Here is a 19,434-nt window from a genome sequence, read left to right on the forward strand (position 1 = left end):
AAACTGTAAAGAATTTAGTTTTGTTCGTTTTTCTTGTAAACAATAAACAAAAAAATATAATTTGTATTTGTTTGTATCTGTCTAATGCAGCCACACCTTTTGAAACACAAAAAAGATTTTTCCACAAATATTTCATGATAATATTTGAGATTGTGTAAAATTTTAAGGGTGTCCGAAAACTTTTTTCCACCACTGTATTTGAATGACTCCATCACTGAAAACCATCCATCCAGTCAGCCTGTTTTTAAGATTTGGTTTGTTACTTGACAGATATACTTTTTTATTTTATTTTTTTAATTTAACCTTTATTTAACCGGGAAAAGACTCATTGAGATTAAAAATCTCTTTTACAAGAGTGTCCTGGCCAAGACAGGCAGCAGCGATATACTTGGTGCATTGATAGTTTGAATTAATTTAGACAAAAGAGGATATGAAAATGTGAATACAGCATTACTAGGCAAATCAGCCCACATGTCGGCGTGCAGAGTACAGCTCCTGCAGGAAAGAATGTTAATTTGGTTTGTGTACTTCCACTGGAACATTTTAACATGTTTTGTTGTTTCAGTTAAATAGCAAAGGCAGCAGCTCTCTGTCTCCCCACAAAGCACTGAAATACCAAGTAGGGAACTATAATTAAAAGCTTATGGTGTAGGCGCAATGAGGTAACTTTTAAATGTAATATGTTCAAGGCATTTCATAACAGATAGCATGTGATGTCGAGGAATCATAAGCTACATCGCAGGCCCACATGGGTGCTTCATATGTAGTGGGGGCGGAGGTGCTGAAGAGGTCCATCACTCTCAGGATGGAGGGCTCACTTGCTGTTGAGAAGGAGACAGCCAGTCTTTTGTTTTGACTCACTGCCTGCGTTGTGTGTTGAGTGGATTTTCTTTCTCAGTAACCATCTGAACACAAGCATAGTGTGCTCATTTGTATCTACAGCATCTGAGTTAGTATGGCTGAAACACTTGTCTCTGTTGCAGCCCCACTGTGTGATTTAAACTGATAAGATGTCGGGATTTTTACATAAAAAAAATCCTTTGTTCGACTTGAGTTCATGTAAGGCTGCAGACTGATCTATATTCAGGGTTGATTGGGAGCACAGAGTTACACTGAGCTGCTCAGCTCACAGTAAAGAAATACTTTCCCCTCTTTGTGGGCTATGGATTTGCCAGTATGCAGCGGCAACAGAAGGGACTTGAAATGACAAGCGCTGACAGCCAATGATGACTAATGTGCCTAAGGAGAGTGGATACGTCACCGAACGCAGTCAAATCACAATTGACATGACAGAGTCAGAGATGTGCTCCCTAAACCGGTCTACACCTGAGATACACAACAACTTACCCTCCAAAACACAACACAGGACATGTTCCACTTCTCTCCCCTGTCTGCACAGCACTGGCATGACAATGTTAAATGCTACTGTGGCTACACTCTGTTAAACATCAGTGTGGCGCATAAATAATGTCACATAGATTTTAATAGCACTTTACATTGCAGCTCGGTAATAACACGGTGATAGCAAGATAATATTATGGAAACAAGTGGGTGTTACAATGGTAATAATACAGGCAACAAACAGGTTATATCTCATAATAACAATGACATATGTTTGTAATAGGGTTTATTATCTGTAACAGGGTAAGCATAGTGGGCCTGTGGGCAAATGGCAATCCTCGGAAACATTTTGTGCAGGCTCCAAACATGTCATACTATGCATTCATTTTATTTAATCTTCAATTGTCAATTTCAATGCTTTAACTCTCAATACCTCACATTTAATACACTTAATGGCTACTGCGTCAAGCTGCACCACCCTAACAACCGTCTGTCGGGTTAGGGATGACAACTTCTAGAAAGCTACTGGTTGCATAACAAGTGGCACCTTGTGAGTGTTACAGGAAGTATGTTTGGTTGTCAATGCTATGGTGCTGATTGCTAAAGTTAGGGATTTGGTTGGACAACTCACATCTGCATTTTTCCTGTGTGGCCCTTTACCAAATTCTGGCTCCTTAAATTGGCACTCAGTCATCAAAACTGAAGAAAACCTCTAATGGAGGGAACAGAAAAGTTATAATATGATAATAAGTGAATTATAACAAGTTACTGATTGGGTTATGTTTTCACAATATTCGTAGAACAAAATTCCCAAGGAACACAAAAAAAAATAAATAAATATGAAAATTCTTCTTCCTTCACTCAATAAAAAATGCAAAACCACCTTTCTATTTTTTGTATTATTGTTTTTCTTTGTCTTCAACTAAACACCAAAGCCATAAAACCATTAATTGGAGACACAGACAATAGTTTATGTCCAAATACCCATAATGAAAACCTTGAAATAATCCCACTATTGTAAGATTATCCTGTGTCACCGAATTATTGTTGTTAACAATATCACTACCTCTCTATTGACCATGACACTGCCCCGGTGATTGATCCAAAAATATTACCCTCTTATCAACTTGTTATTTAAAAGCTGTAGTGTAAAGTGCTACTGGTTTCCATTTTGCTCCTTTAGTAGAGACGAGCTTACTTTGAGCTTCAGTGGAAAACAGGAAGTCCACTGCTTACTGCAAGGGCAATACTTTTATTGTGCCATTATAATTTGTAACATTGGTACCATGTCTTTTGATACATTATTTAGTTATTATTATGATTATTATTATTATTAGGTATAAGGGAGTAGCTAACTACATGTTATTAAACTGGTAGTTTCACTACATTTTGCAGTAGCTTGCTGGTAGTTCAACTACATTCAATTATTTATTTATTTATTTTTGTATTTAAGTACTGAAATTACAAACAATGTTGGGCCATAAAAGGATATAAGAATATATATATATATATATATATATATATATATACATATATTTTACCATTGCCTCTATATTGTAATTGAACCCATTTTTAGCCATAAGTAGCCTATTGATTATTGCTATTTATTAACAAATGTTCAAAGAAGTTGTTGCATGCTATTTTAGAACTTACCTGGCTAACTGACTAATCCTGCTCAGTGCAATTCCCCCCACCTGGACTCTAGTTTCTGTAAGGCAAGTGTCTGACTGATGGACATTGTGTAGGAAACTGAAGCTGCAATCCTGCACCTTCCAACGAACAGTGGGGTATTTTATTTTGGGGGGTTACGCATGACCTGTGAGCTGTGCTGATATGCGACTTCTTTATATTGTATTTTGTAATAATTTAGTATCACATGTACATTGTCAATTTTATCTAACCAAAATATATTCCACCTTAGGGTTGCTCTGCTGTAGTTCATCTTCTTCCATTGTGAATCGAAAGTGGTATTGTAACGTATTATATCGTATTGTATCATATTGTGAAGTAATTGGTAGCTTGCATAGCTATGCTTTCAAAGTAGCTTCTTGAACACTGGGTTTAATAGGGATGTAGGTCTAACAGGAACGAATTTGTTTTGTGCCAAAATACCTGGAAGTCTATAACAAATGACCATGTCAGTCAGTAAAGGTTCCATTAACTGCACCAAATCAAATCAGGTTTTGCTCATGAGGGATTTTTAGGAGGTGAGTGAAGCTGGTGAAAAATATCACAGCTGATTTATTTGAGTCTAGAATCAGTAGTGAAAATTATCATTGGTTGGGGTCTCAAAATTAAATGGGGACTCAAACAGTCCCTATAACTGGTAGCCTGACCATTATGTGTAAAGTCTGTGGGTTGAACCTTCATAATTCCAACTCATTTCTAATTCGAGAATACTCTGTTTGGTATTTGTCAGTTAAAAACGATTGTCACCTGCAAAGAAAAATAAACGTCATATATATATTTAAGAACAAAGTCAAAGTATTAAGTTTCTGTTTGGTATACACAATAAATTTTGAGTTTCTCAGCCATAGTGTCGGGATCTCCCACTGGCTCCCTTGAAATCATACATTAAACATTGTGGTGATTAAAGTGTTGTAATTTAGAAACAGGGGTAAGAAAACTGCTGGGTTCATTAGACTTTTCAGCACCTAAAAATGGGGTCACAGTCAGGAGACGGTTGAGAAACCCTGTTTGAGAACTGTCGCACAGCTCCCTTCACTCTTATTTTATGTGAATGAATGTAGTCACATGAGCAGGCGGCGTATGGTGACAAGTGCTTTCTGTAGTTTGATCACAGTCAGATCACGTTCGGAGTCCAGAGGAGGTGTCAATTTGGTTGGGGAATGTACTGAGAGACTTTTCTCTCAGCGAGGTCTCGCTCTGATTGCTGTGCTCTCATTTGGCCAAAAGAAGCAAACTAAGTGGGAGAGAGCACTTCAGAGTTCCAAGTAACTTCTCCAAACGAACAAGGTGTGAAAACGCCTTAAATCTCCCAGACGCCTCTTCAGGGGTCGTGCTGTCTATCAGCGCTTTTTCCCCTCCTCGTGGCTGACTCGCATACTTAATCAGCTCTTATTACTGAAGCCAGTTCACCTTAAAGAGGCTGATAGGAGGCTGTGCTGTGCCACACTTCCCTCTGCAGGCACAAGAGGAGACCTCCATGCATGGCTATTTGTCTCATCTCCGCTCTGCAGAGTAAGACTGAAAGCAGGGATGCTGTTGGCCTCTATAAACTGCAATCTTTGCATGAAACCCTTGCTGGGAGAATCATGCACTGTATGTGGCACTTTCTCTAATCCCTGCTGCTTGCTGTCATATATTGGACTGTAAATCACCTTCATTGTGCTGATACCTTGTAAGGTATCAAACTGTGCCCAGCAAATTTGACTTTAAATAAAGTATGGTTTTCAAGACACAAGCAGAATGAAGTAATCACACAGGAGACGCTCATTAAGTGCGCAACTGATTTCTATGTGGATGAATATAACAATCTCTAGGTAACATGAAAACAACAGGCAAGAGGAGTCGCTTTTCCCTTTTGTAAAAATTTTTCGCTCATCCTCTATCAGAAGATCTGTAGGTTGCAAAGCTTTGGATCGAGCTGCAGTCTCTCCCACAAGTGTTCATATCAGCTAGTATCAGACAGATCCTTATGACTGGAGAAATGCGAGGCATGCAGCGCTGGTGACTGAGGTGCCAATCAGATGCTGCCGGCAGGCTTGTTTTGTTATTTTTTATTTTTTTCCTGGCCTCAAGTTTAATTGTGTTTTTGCTGTCTCTGCAGTGGCCCCAGTGTCAGATAGAACAGATGTCTGAATCGCAGTCTGACATTTTAGTCTCATGAAAATATACAGACCCCTTCGGAGTATGTTCTTTTCATCAGTCACACACAATAACAACAGTGGAAGGATTGACAGGAGGCGTCTGAGGACCAGCAGAGGTGAGCGCCAGCACTGAGGACAAGTTTGACTCTTAACGATTTCTGAAATGCAACAAAAGTTGTGAGACACTTCATTGTTCCCATACGGCAAGTTAATTTTTTGCATGTGTCCCTCACAGGAAGGTGAGGTCAGAGTTGGCTGTAGAGCACTGGCCCTTGGAGCTGCTGCAAATTCAGGGCCAATCAGTCACAAATATGTCCTTTAATGTTGTCCTGTCAGTTTCCTTGACTATGATGGAAGACATGATGTGCTAAAGGAAAGATGTGACAGAGAATTTCTTACAGTGCTGGGTAAATTCAGCTGAACTTTGACTAATGCTGCATTCATGTTATGTTGGCAAAATTGCAAAATGGGAGCACTGAGAAAATACGTTTATTATTCTGACATGGCTTCCCTGCCGCTAGCCCTCTAACTTAATAGTATGTATGTATGTATGTATGTATATATACATATACATACATACATACATACATAAATACTGGTCGGTTGATCAGTTGGTTGGTTGTTTGGTCGTTATGCTCTCGTCATTCGCTGGTCTTACTTTATTAAAGCAGTGTGTCCACCAAAGCCTTTCTTTTCCCAGCTGAAAACGCCAGTTGTTGTTGTCCAACACTTGTACTTGTCCTCTATGATGATTGCTGTGTTTGCCCCGCCCCCTCTCCAATGTGATTGGACAGCTGGGGGTAGTGACAAGCACAGCATTTTACCCACAGTTGAAAATTTTGCCTCTCTCATTTTAATTTGCAAAAACGGATTAATAATTACAAAAGATATTCGGTGTTGGATTTATCATTGTGGATTTATTTTACCAAGTCTCCAAAACACACTGCAGTTCAAGGCTGGATTACAAAGCTTTTGAAAGGAACAGGATCACACCGTAGCCCTTGTACGAGTGTCAGGATGGCTAACACTATCTACTGGGCTAAAATTAGTAAGTGTCTCTCTCGCATGCAGCGTTGCAGAGATATTTAATATTAGTAAAGTTATGTTTTATATGACTTTGTCAACCCGAAAGTTAACTTAGTGTCCAGCATGTCAGATTTTTCTCCTCAGACCTGTTAGTGGTGAGATGGACCTGTGCACGCAGCTCAGGTCCAAAAGTGTTAAATGTGTACAGTTTATTTTCAGGGATCACATTTATATTTCACTCCAAGCATTCCACTTGGCTGAACAGAGAGTTTACTTACCCTGGGCAAGTGTTAATGTTGAGCCCCGTGACAGGAAAAAATCACTTTGTTGGACACACAGCGCTACCAGGTAGAGTGTGTTCGGTATACTGTGGCGATTTAGTTAATCTAGTGACAATCCGTGCAGATTTTTTTTCCCCATCGACCGATCCATTGGTGGAAGAGTAGGTAGAATTTCAGTTGGCCATGATTTTTTTTTTGTTTGATTACAGCCCTAGAAACCAGACGTAAATTGTGTATAGCCCTTTTCAAATCAGCTGAAACAATTAGTCCTTTCTAGGTCCTGAACCTTTTCGCTCTGTGCTCCCATCTGTGCTCCAACAGTTGAGCAAGCTTGGAACCTGGCAGAACCTCAGTTAACTGTACCCTTTCCTTTAATATGCTATGTACTCAGCTTGTCTTTTATACAGGGATCCCATGATAGGGCAGTGACGATGACCATTCATTGTGCCACCTTTGCTTTTACAAAGAACCAAACAACGCCAGCATAATGTAAGATGACATGAATTATTGTGAGCCAAAAAAGATTCAAGCTAATGTCCCTTTGTTTATATTATGTCCGTAAGGCTACATGCTTCCCTGTTATAACTAACCTAACTTTCTACAGTATAGAGTATAGAGAGACTAACACCCAGGTCACACTGTCTGTATGAGCAGGTAGTGTGGCATAATGGCTTTGAATAGTGGAAAAACAGTCATTATAGCAGCAAGCAGCTCTGCATCAGCACAGTCTGTGTGAACACCGCAGCAGTTCAGCAAGGTAGCTGTCTTACACTGCTAACACAGGCAGTGTGGCTCAGGTGTAATGATAGGTCAGCACCTTGGTCTACTCAGTAATAAACATATAGTTTACATTGCCCATCCCCAGATAAGGAAAAGGGGACTCACACCAGATAGTGCAGGAGCACTGTCGACTGCTAGCCTTTTTCATCCTTGGTTTCTACTTCTCCCTTTTTTGTTGGGACTGGAGGCCTCATAAAAGATAACATTGTAATTATATATCCTTCCATTGCATTCCTTGCTATCAGCTTCTTTAAGCTACATTGTCTGACACCCAGAAACCAGTACCTGGCTAAGTGGAACCGGCTTAGCCACCCATAGTAACCACCTATAGTTTTGTAAATCAGTTTGCATATCGAAGGCAGCAAGTATACTGTTATACCTGACTATCTTTTGCTTGTTTGTTGTTTATTTTGTTTTGTCCCATCTTGTCTGTATTCCCATCTCCATCTACCCCTATGTGTGCATGCTGTCACTACCTTGATTTTTTTAGGTAGCCTGACCATTTAATTTAAGGCATAATTCATTATTATGGACTTAGAATCGGTCAGTGTATTTGTGATAACATTGGATGTTTAAAAGTAATAACCAGTGAAGTTGACTTTACAACCATTTTTAAATACCATTTCAACCACTTTGATGACACTTCTGTGTAGGGCTGCCCCCGACTAAGAATTCTCTGAGGCGACCAATAGTCATCATTTAGGGCCATTAGTTGACTTGTCACTTGCATGTTTACTACATTAATTTAATTATTAAATTATATGTTTTAGGTGGGGCAACACAATGGTTTAAGTTCAAGGTTTGAGAAAGAATAGTTTAAATAACATTGTTAACACTGTGCTATATTACAGAGAAATACAAAACAGTACTAATGAACCTTCATTAATATAGGCCTATATTTTATCTACAAGTGCACGTCACACACTGAGCGAGCCACCTGTTAATTACACTGTTGGCAAAGCAGTAATGGTTATGCTAAGTGGCTGATGGGCATGTAGCTACTTACATGTTTTAGATGATACGTCATGTTTGTAGTCGATGAATAATAGAGTTTACATATCACCTTGGGTTCATCCTTCACCTTCTCAAAATGATCCCACACTTTGGATTTCCTAACGGACATTTTATTAACTAGCTTGTGTAATAACTAGGGTTGGGCATCGTTTGAATTTGAACAATGCTCGATTCTCGATTTTGATTCTTTATGGTCAAAAAAGGTTGCATGCGTATTTCACAGAGATAATTTTTATTTAAAAAACAAATCAGATAAAGTCATCATATAAAATCATATAATCATAAAATAATAACTCGTTGTGTGTGACACGTTTGAATGCCCTCATATAGTGAAATCTTGGGTCAGTATCTTGCAACAACAGCCACTGCTTTTGGGGCACCATTTCAAAATGATACTGAAGCCTGTGTTTATAATAATAATAATAATATAGTGGAGAAACATTAGAATTGTCATCTCGGAAAGGTTGGCCTAACCCCAGAGACAGAAGGTGAATGATGACGGACACACACACCTCTGCTCTGATGCTTTACCTATTCATACTCTCAATCCCAGATTCTGTCACAGAGGAAAAAAATATTTTTATTTTTATTAAGCTAATGGTTCCTCCATATTGAATGCTATAAAGTATTCAATCACCAATCACACAACAACACATTCTCACCCTGACCTCATCACATTTTGCCACTTCGTCATGGACTTTCCACATCTACCTATGAAGTGAAAGGTAGCCTGGGTGTGTCATTATTTTAATAATTACTTTAAATTACTTTAAATTTATCATATTGACCATGAAATCATCTTTAGTAAATGAAATGAAAAATAAAAATAAAATAAAATTAAATTAAGTTTAAAAAACACATATTTGTTAGTTACATTTGCGTCACATCTGGGGACGTATGCTCATTGGTCTGATGCTTGACCTATGAACTACTGGTTTGATTCGTTGCCATAACGTCAAGAGAGAGCGCAGTGAGTTAGCAAGATGGCGCTAGCATTTCTCACAGTGAGGCAAGCTATTGTCGGACTGAAATAACACCTCGGACAGAGAATGGATATAAGAAAGAAGCTACACGGTGCTGCCTTTTCAAGCTCTATCTACGGAAGACGGAAGCAAATGCGGCCAGCCCCAGCACCGCTGCCTCTGAAGCTAGCAAGCTAGCAATGCACCTGCTAGCCTAAATGCTACCTGTGGAATAGCACCCATGGATGACCTCGGGACCGACCAGCACAACCAAATTGTTTTACAGCAGTACCCTGCCAGCATTTTCAGTGGAAGGAAGCGTTAATTTGTCCCTGATTGGTATCATAACTGAGACTGGCTTGAATACAGCATCAGCACCAACTACGAAAGAACAGGTATTATGTCTCCTCTCTCATTGATGATGTGGGATTTCTGACAGAAAACCAGCTGCCTCTGTTAGGGACGATAGATGCTTTTGATAACATGTCTGAGGGAGGGAGCGGCCTTATTCTATCCTTACTATACGATTAAAAAGGACCCGGATTTGGCAGCTTTCGTGAAAGCAATCCCAGGCAGCCGCATACACAAAAAAAAATAAAGCGCAAGTGAAAATTGTTTAGGAACTGTTTGGGAGAACGGAAATTAAAATGTATGAACGGTTCCAATGGAATTGATATTTTGGAATCAGTTCCACTCGGTTCTCGGTGCCCAACCCTAGTAATAACCGCAGGTACCAGCCCTGTTAACTAACATGACTCCTGTTAGACTGCTGAGCGTGGCCACTTCCTGTGTCTGTCCTTTCAAATTGAATTCCCACATGATCCAGTCATCTAGGTTTTGATTTACTTTGACACGATGCAGCTCCAAATAGAGAGATCAGAGAGATTTTCTTTTTTTTGTTTTTTTGTTTTTTTCTGCGACTGAATGACCAATGAAATCTTGCTAACTAATGACCTTTCTGGTCAACTATGAGGGGGCAGCCCTACTTCTGTGCTACTGTAGTTGACAAAGTGATAATAGTGTCAGAACTTCCTGATATCTGCAGCTCAGAATGACATCTATGAGGTTGATGTAAATGGTTTTCCCCTCTGCTGCTTGGAAGCCCATTTAAAGTAATATGGCATTACTGAGTAAGTAATAGTATGTAATGTTGGTTGAAAATACCCACATCATAATTGTATATTGCTGGAGCCAGGAATAATGGAACCACAGTATTACCTTTCCTGTCAAAAAGGACTGACCTTCCTTTGTTAAGCTTATAAATAAGAAATGGCATGCCTGTTTTCAGAATTTAGAGAACTTAGTATCTTATGGAAGAATAATTACCAGACCTCCGAGAGTGCTTTCACACCTGCCCACTTTAGTACAATTCAAATAAACTCTGGTGCGTTTAACCATTAGGTTCGGTTCATTTAGGCTGGAGTTAAAGCTGTGATTTGAACTTGGACCAAACAGCCATACCAAACACCACCAGGGGAAGGTGAGTCTTGGTTCATTTCCAAGCACACAGACTGATGGCGTGGTTCTATTTGTGGCGAGAAGGCAACCTGGACTACTTTAGGATTGTGTGATAATAGATATGGGACATTAGTATAATTTCAAATGCTAAAATACTATTAGATTATCACAAGCTATCCAGTTATATATAATTATAAAAGATCCACTGTAACATTCAACCATGGTAACATATGTTAGTGTGAGGATTTTCTCTGTACACAACAAAATGAAAAGTAGTTAAAACGTGAATGAAACGGCCACACAGATGCCAAGATGCCTCATTTTTACTCCGCCGCTGTCTATCATTGTCCATTACATAAGATATCCAAGACCTGAACTACTTTAATGCTCATACCGCTTACTACCACATATTATCTTTCTGCGCATCAGAAAAATAACAAGTATTTTAAAAAGCAGTAATTCAAGCAGACACACCACAGCTAATTTCAGAAGCATCCCGGAAGCTAATAAAAATATGTGCCTTGTCTATTTTGGATGGAGCTGAGGCTCTGCACATAGCAGATCAAGTTTCCCCACTAAAAGGCACTGTCTTTGAAATATTTGTAGTGCTGCGGTTGACACATCTGACTGTAACATATTACTGGACAGACTGGAATACTGGGTGGGACTCTCTGCTACAGCCCTCGACTAAAATCTTATCTGTAGGATGGAGACTATTTTGTGTCAGTTGGTCCTCACAGATACGAATGACAGAAATGACGTGGTGTTCCCCAAGGGTCCATTCTTGGCCCACCTCTGTTCAACATCTATATGCATAGCTCAAATGTTGGAAAATAACAGCAACAAAAAATTGTCCTACCACAATTATGCAGATGACACAGATTTACATTACAATAAATTCAGATGATTATGAACCAATACAGACACTGAATTAATGTGTTGAATAATCAGTGATTGGATGCCCCAGAAAAACAGACACAATTAGAAATCATATACAGTTGCTCATCTTGAAGTCCTAATGTGTAAGACCCCAAACCATGTCAGAAATCTAGTTCTGAACTCTGCCCTAAATTTCAAAAACCATATCGACAGAATAAAAAAAATCAGCCTACTTGTTGAGAAAACTTGTTCATACCTTTTTTCTTTTGGACTTGATTATTGTAACAGGCCTCTGTAAGAATCAGTTGGACAACTGCAGAAAAGTAGAACACATCACCCCAGTTCCTTGCATTGGCTTTCCATTAATCAAAGAATTGATTTTATCCGTCCATCCATCCATCCATCCATGCATCCATCCATCCATCCATCCATCCATCCATCCATCCATCCATCCATCCATCCGTTTTCATCAGCTTATCCGAGGCTGGCTCACAGGGGCAGCAGGCCAAGCAAAGTACCCCAGATGTCCCTCTCCCCAGCAATGCTTTCCAGCTCGTCCTTGGGGGCCCCAAGGCGTTCCCAGGCCAGATGAGATATGTAATCCCTCCGGTGTGTTCTGGGTCTGCCCCAGGGCCTCCTACCAGTTGGAGGTGCCTGAAACACTTTCAGTGGGAGGTGCCCAGGAGGCATCCTGATCAGATACCTGAACCACCTCAACTGACCCCTTTTGACGCGAAGGTGTAGCAGCCCTACTCCAAGCTCCCTCCAGATGTCTGAGCCCTATCTCTAAGGCTAGGCCCAGCCACTCATTTCGGCCGCTTGTATCTGCAATCTCATTCTTTCAGTCACTACCCAGAGCTCATGACCATAGGTGAGAGTTGGGACTTAGATGGACCAGTAAATCGAAAGCCTGCACCACTGCAGAAACTGCACCAAACCACCGATCCATCTCACGCTCTGAAGACCCCGAGATACATGAACTTTCTCGCTGGAGGCAGTAGGTCTCCCCCTACCCAGAGGGGTTTGAAATAAATAGTTTAAATAATATATTAAAATATTATTATTAACCAACATGTATGATATGCTGCTCTTTTACAAGACAGAGCTCTTAGATCATCTGGGATGGGCCTGCTCACCGTGCCGAAGGTCCAAACATGCAGAAACAGCTCTCAGTTATTATGCACCAAAAATCTTGAGCACTTGAGCACTCTACTAGAAACCATCTTTGGGGGGAAAAAAAAAAAAGTATTTTGTATTAGTACTTTGAACTTGTAGTTTGGCAGATGTCCCCTCTGCTGGCATGGAGGGGGCGGAGTTTATGACCTGTACTGCAGCCAGCCATTAGGGGTCGATCAAGAGGTTTTGGCTTCACTTCTTGGGAGCTGTCATGTTGTACATCTTCATATACAGCCTATGGTTACTACCCACTGAAGATCTGTGGCTTATAACTTTTTGCCTTTCTCAAGGTCTATGCTTCTTAAATCCTTTAAATTTACTGTTATTGTGTGTTTGTTGTTGTTATAATGTTGTATTTGCCGTTTTTATTTAATTTATATATTTATGCTTATGTTAAGCACTTTGAATTGCCTTTGTGTCTGAATTGTGCCATATAAATAAACCTGGATTGGATTCAAGATTGGTTGTTTATATTTGCTGTCAGTTTAATTTATTTTTTTTCCAGCTTTGAGCAGCTCCTCTGTCTCATCTGTGCAATGCATTGTGGGAACATAAATTCATCAACAGCAATCTCAAAAATCAACTGTATTTAGTATTCATGCAGTCTGGGTTGAGTATACTGCATTTTGTCACTTTTTCGACGTGAACCACAGACTCAACCCCAGCTCAGGATTAGTATGTAGTAGGGATTTGATACATGTCATGTGTGAGGACCAAACAGACTGAACTTACAGGCCACTGTACTCTTTATTTCTTTAGTCCAGACCAAGTGAACCAAACTAAAGGTGTCAAAGCAACCCTAGCGTTTGACTACATTCCTTGCACCTGATCAGGTCCACACAGGAACTGAAGCAGAAACTATCTGTGAGCAGTGTTGATATACTTGCCCTGGGTGATAAGAAAATCTCCTGTAGTAAACCTGTTGTTGGAGATATAATAGAAAAATCTCCGGCCCTGGTTCCCAGCCCAAAGCCAGTATCCAGTGGCTGCTAGATGAGCAGAATTTAAAGCCCATGAAATATGGAAAAGGGCACAGTGTTGGCCTGAAGCCTGGCCACCCACTCAGCCCTCAGGCAGGGGTCCCAACCCATCACATCACTGCCTTCTCCCTGTGTGTGTCTCTGTCGCTGCCTATTCACTTCCACACACTATTTGCTAAATTGGTTACACACTGTTCATGTCATTATGATGAAATGAGGCCTGATTGCCCAATACTTTGCCAGGTAAAATAAATTTGTTATTCTATTACAGCATGATAGACAGGGTTGCCCAAAGATAAATACAAAAAAGTCTTTAGCATCACAAGGTTTGCCAGGGGCCATTTTGGCTCGATTCAAATGGATTTTGCCAAGTGGCAGGATGGCTGCCAGTTTCCACAGCAATCTCTGCCACCTGTGATGGATGGCCCAGTGGGTTAGGCTACACAAACGCAGCTGTGATTGCATGGAGCCATAATGGAGGAAAGGGGGGACCTGTGAGCAGGAGATAGACAGAGGTTTTATAAGCTTCATATTGCTTTGAGCTGAAACACTGAGAGCAGATTCAAAGCTTGGGGACTGCGGAGAATTAGCTGCGGTCAACCATAGCTGCACTAGTTTGCTCTGTTCCCTGACAGGGAAATAATTGAACAAAAACTTTGAACTGCTGTTTTTTAAACCTTGAGGGGCAGCAGCGCACTTGATTTAGAATTTCATTTTCTTACAAATCCATGCATATACTGTATAGTTGGACATCTGAGGTCTTGTGCCAGGCATCTTAAGTTACACAAGTCATCCAAAAACCGTGGCAGTTTGATCTGATGTTTCTTAGGGAAATCTTGTAGATGCCAATTATATTAAGCACACCACCAGAATACTTGCCATTATGCCAAGTAGCAAAGGGTCACTGGCAATTTCCTAAATTGTTTTGGTTTTCTTTGTCCTTTATGATGAGTAATCTGAATATCATTGATCAGGGGAAAAACAAACAAACAAACAAACAGAAAAAAGACAAGACACTTTGGGTTCTGGGAAAGTGCGATTGGCATTTTCAGATATTTTATAGACAAAACAATTTACTGACTGATAAAGAAAACAATCGGCAAAATTATTTGTAATGGATACAATTTCCAACCCAAAGAGGCAACTAACCATTTCTGGCAAAGTTCCATGGCCTTATACTTTAAGGTTCTGATTCTCATCCCAATTGCTTCACACTGCAGGTTTGATTCCAGCTCGCAGTGCCTTGCTGCAAGTCACCCCCTTTCTCTCCCCACCTCACACTAAACCTGTCCTTTCCAATAAAGGCAAAAGACTTTTTTTTTTCCCAAAAAGTAAGGCAAAAAAAATAAAATTAAAACAATGGTAGCAATATAAAAGCATTGATGGCATTTCTAAGAGCCAATTGCAAGACCATTGACATAATTAGTACAGTCCTGTCGCCAGAAGAAAATGTTGGCATTGGAGATTTTAGCAAATCATAGACACTTAACATTTGAATGTTTTATACATATTATATTAATGTTTCTAAAGTAATGTAGTATTTGAGCTGACTTTGTCATTAGGAGATGGAGAGGGTGGTGGATGGTGTGGCACCTAGAGGTGAGACTCCTGCCAAGCCACTGCAGACCACTTTTATACCACTGTGACCAAAGAGCAACAAAAGTGTTGTGATTTAGGGAGTCATTGCTGTGTTTCCATGTTTTGTTTTTGTGCCCCCTAAACCAGGTATTTTAAGCTTAAACATGATCTTAACTTACCATAACCAAGTGTTTTCGTGCCTAAACCTAACCACACATTAACCACGCATGGTTCAAACATAAAGGTCAGCGTTTCCACTACATGATAACATGCAAATGTTGCAAAAGCTTACACTACCAACACTTTTCTGGTGATTGGGTTAATTAATAAGTCATAATTAGGGGTTTCCTATATCTATAATGTGTTCTTAGCCAATCAATGTCAGTGACTGATGTCAGACAGATACCCAGTTGAATAGTTATGTAACATCCGTATGTGTTTCCTCCACAGAGAGACATGCTGGATGTCAGTCAAATCATGAAGGATCTGGCCAGTATGGTCCATGAACAAGGTGACGCCATAGGTAAGATATTGTGTGTGTGGTTAGTGTGTGCTGAATGTTGCTTGCACTGTTGTCCCTGACTCAATTAGCAAAGATAACCTTTGTGGTCATGTTTTAATTTGATGTGCTTGATTAATAACACAAGCTTGAAAATTCTGCTGGGCAAAACAAACTTTCTAACCTCCACCTCCCTGCCACGCTGTTAAGATTCTTTGATGAGAAGCAAAGTGCTCTGGGTTTAAACAAACAGTGAACTGTTAGAGAAAATCCATTTAGACACCCTGATATCTGTAAACGGCTCTCCACACCCTGCAGTGATTTAAACTTGGCCAAAACAACTAAACGTAGCACACAGATATAGGGCAGATATAGAGGCTTTGCTGCTGGGTCACAAATCTGCCATCAGCTATGTCTGGCTCCATCATGAACATTCACTAGAGAATTGGTTGATGCTCACTAAAGTCAAATGGCCACGCAGATAGACATACCTGAAAAATATTGTGGTGATGGGGTTGTAGATCAGTTGTGGGTAGAAGTGAAATGTCTGATAAGGAAGATGACTGTCTAAATTGAGGTGATTGTCTTTAGCTATTTGGTGCTGCACAACACTTTCAGCAGCGGCTGAGGGAGAGTCAGTTCATTTACATTTTGTTTTTTGGCTTACTTAGCCAAATAAATAACTGGGGGGCTAATTTAACCTCCTAACCTTAAAGAGCAACTTGCAAGCTAAATTTAGATTCATACATAATATTTCCTGAAAATAATTCAGAGGAAAAAGTAAGGAGCAGTTAAATAGGAGCAGCGCACTTGTAGTGAAAATGATCCAGTTAATTCATTCAGTACCAGTTAATATAGCCTACGCTTCCAAACCCTGCGTAACCAACTGCATTATCACTGCATTATACTCACCTGCTTAAGGCCATCTTGAATTTAATTTCACTAGCACAGCCTGCAAACTGTAGTTAATGACATGTTCATTTTCTACAAACCATAACTCACAGAGATGACGGAAAAGTGCAGCTGTAGGCTGAAGTTATTAATCAGTTCCACAATTGTCTTTGAAGTGTAGACGCACGCAAGTCGGATTTTTTAAAACCTAAAAGCTCTTTTCTTGAGTTCTTCTGGCGCAGACAGACTGTAATGCTAAATGGCTAGTTAGTAAGCTGTACCGTGTGCAAATTTGTGAATCCTAGGATAACAAGGGAATGACCCACCCTACGCTCCCTATGATTGGCTAGTCCTCGTTGCCTTTCTTGATTTGATTGGTTAGGTTTAGGCAAGCACAGTGGGATTGGATAGGGTTAGAGTAGAATGTCAGAGTAAGTCAGTGAGAGGCAGGATAAATCAGAGTAAGGCGGGCAATTCCTTCACTACTCCAGGATTCACAAATTCATGTACTTGTTCGGCTGTGTAATTTTGTAAATGTAAAAATGATTAGTGTTGCAAATTGTTTGTATCACACGTTGTGTGCCACAGTGTTTTACCCTGTTGGATAATTAGTTGTGGTTATTAATTTTTGTGTTATAAAATTAACCCTTGATAAGAAGAGTACACAGTTCAAAGGGTTCCCCTCTCAATAGACTCGACACAGTATATCTTGACTGTTTTGCTCTTATTGGGGAACACTACAATGTAATTTTGTAAGTGATGGAGTTGCAGCAATTGTTTCAGCTTTACGTTGGTACGGCGGTATATGAAAAAAATCATATCTTATGGGAAATTACAACCGGTATAGGCTACCTGGTCAACCGGTATACCGCTCAGCACTATGTGCCCCATGTAGTTTGGCTGTTAAACAGCCAGTAGTAGTTTTGTTATAGCCTGATATGTGATCATAGACTTTATAATCTTTATAATATAGCCTATAAATAATATATAAAATAGAAAACTCAACATTCACAAATAGCAGACAAACAAAATGACACTGATGGGAATGGGGTTATGTTATAGGTTGCTCCAGTGCATCATCGAGCAGTCTTTTAGGCCCGCCTAAAAAATCAGAAATCAGAAATACTTTAATTTAAAAGAAAACAGTAATAAACAGTTTAACAGTCTAATTCCACCATTCAGTACCACATAGTTCCTGGTCTTTCAAGTTTTTTCTAACATGTATTTGTTTGGAAAAAAAATCACTGATTTTACTTCAACCAGAAAACTAAAATTCTTCTTCTACCTATAGCAGGAACCAATTTAAAGTTGTCTCATAAAAGCAGAACTATGCAGATTCATATAAATATCGAAGCTTCATTTTTGACCAACACATACATTTCATAAAAGGCTCTTGCTGACTTAGCAGGTAGAACTTTGAGAGAAATCACTGGTAGAAGCACAAACCTAAGGGATATAATCTTTCAGGCATACTATCAACTTTTCAAGCTTGTGTGTGTCCTGTGCTTGAATACTTCGCTGGGGTTTAGGGCCTTAGAAACACTTCAATGTGCGGATTAGTGCAAAGAGTGCCTTAAGATATTTTCTGGGGCACAAGGGATGTGTATATCTCAGTTATGGATCAGTTCCTTCATACAGAAGAAAGCAGGCTGACAAGTAAGATATTTGTATTGGATAAACAAACCACTGGCTATCTGTAACAAAAGCTCGACATATGTTTGTTAAGAGAATCTGTGTTTGCTCAGTATAAAGAGCAATGAGCTGATTATATATGGACATAGTACTGAGAATCATGTTGTATGTAATTTATCTAAAACAAAACAAAGATCTTTATGTGCATAGCAGAGATCTGGTATTTTACCAGAGGGCGGTGTTCAGTATTGAAACTGGACAGTGTGTCTGGAAGAAGAAAATCAGATTTGATCAATGTGTTGTTCACCTGGTCAATGTTATTGCCACCCCTGCTAAAAGTACATCATGTACAATATTTCTCGAAATGTAGATGTGTATTGAAACAGCTTACACAATTAAAAAAATGCTTACATGATTTGATTAGCAAATGAATGACGGCTTTAATGCTTAAAAAGGCCACTTTATTCTCTGTCCCTTGTTCTCACAATGGTGAAAATGAGAGCTTTCTGAGAGCATCGCAAGTGCTACTATCACCAAAGACATGAATTCTTAAGGGTACAAGGCCCTCTCCAAACACCTTGGCATTGCTGTTTCAACAGTGTGTAACATTGTTAGGAAGTTTGGTCCTCATAGAACTCTCAAGAACTTCCAGGGACATGGGGGGGACAAGTACAGTCAATGGGAGAAGTGGTCGAAGGTTGATGTAAACTATGGATCTGTACCATGTGTCACACACTAAACCAAGAGGAGCTTCATGAGTGGAGGCCAATAAGGACCCCACTGCTGAATGAAAGACATAAAAAGACATGAATGATCTTTGTCAAAACCTTACTAGACAAACCTTAATATTTCTTGGCAAATGTTGTGTGGACAGATGAAACCCAAACAGAGCTTTTGGGCAATACACCAGTAATTTGTTTATAGGCAACAAAATTAAGCTTATAAGGGCAAGAACACCCCACTTACAGTTTAACATGGGGCAGGATAATGTTGAATGATTTGTTTTGTTTGTTAAATAACTAGACATCATATTAAAATATTCTGGTGATACAAAGTTGGTACATTTCCATTTATTTCTGAAGATACTGCACAGGTCAAAAAAAAAAT

The 19,434-nt window shown here is 39.6% G+C and overlaps 1 protein-coding gene across 1 annotated transcript in view; it reads left to right on the forward strand.

Moving 5' to 3' along the window:
- Positions 1 to 19,434, forward strand: part of tsnare1 (T-SNARE Domain Containing 1) — a 1,274,638-nt gene that overhangs the window by 1,149,024 nt on the left and 106,180 nt on the right. The window contains exon 10 of the mRNA XM_050047737.1: positions 15,756 to 15,828. Coding sequence (XP_049903694.1) covers positions 15,756 to 15,828 — 73 coding nt within the window. The remainder of the gene's footprint in view (positions 1 to 15,755; positions 15,829 to 19,434) is intronic.

This window comes from Epinephelus moara, chromosome 6 (assembly GCF_006386435.1).
Source record: "Epinephelus moara isolate mb chromosome 6, YSFRI_EMoa_1.0, whole genome shotgun sequence".
NCBI lineage: Eukaryota > Metazoa > Chordata > Actinopteri > Perciformes > Serranidae > Epinephelus > Epinephelus moara.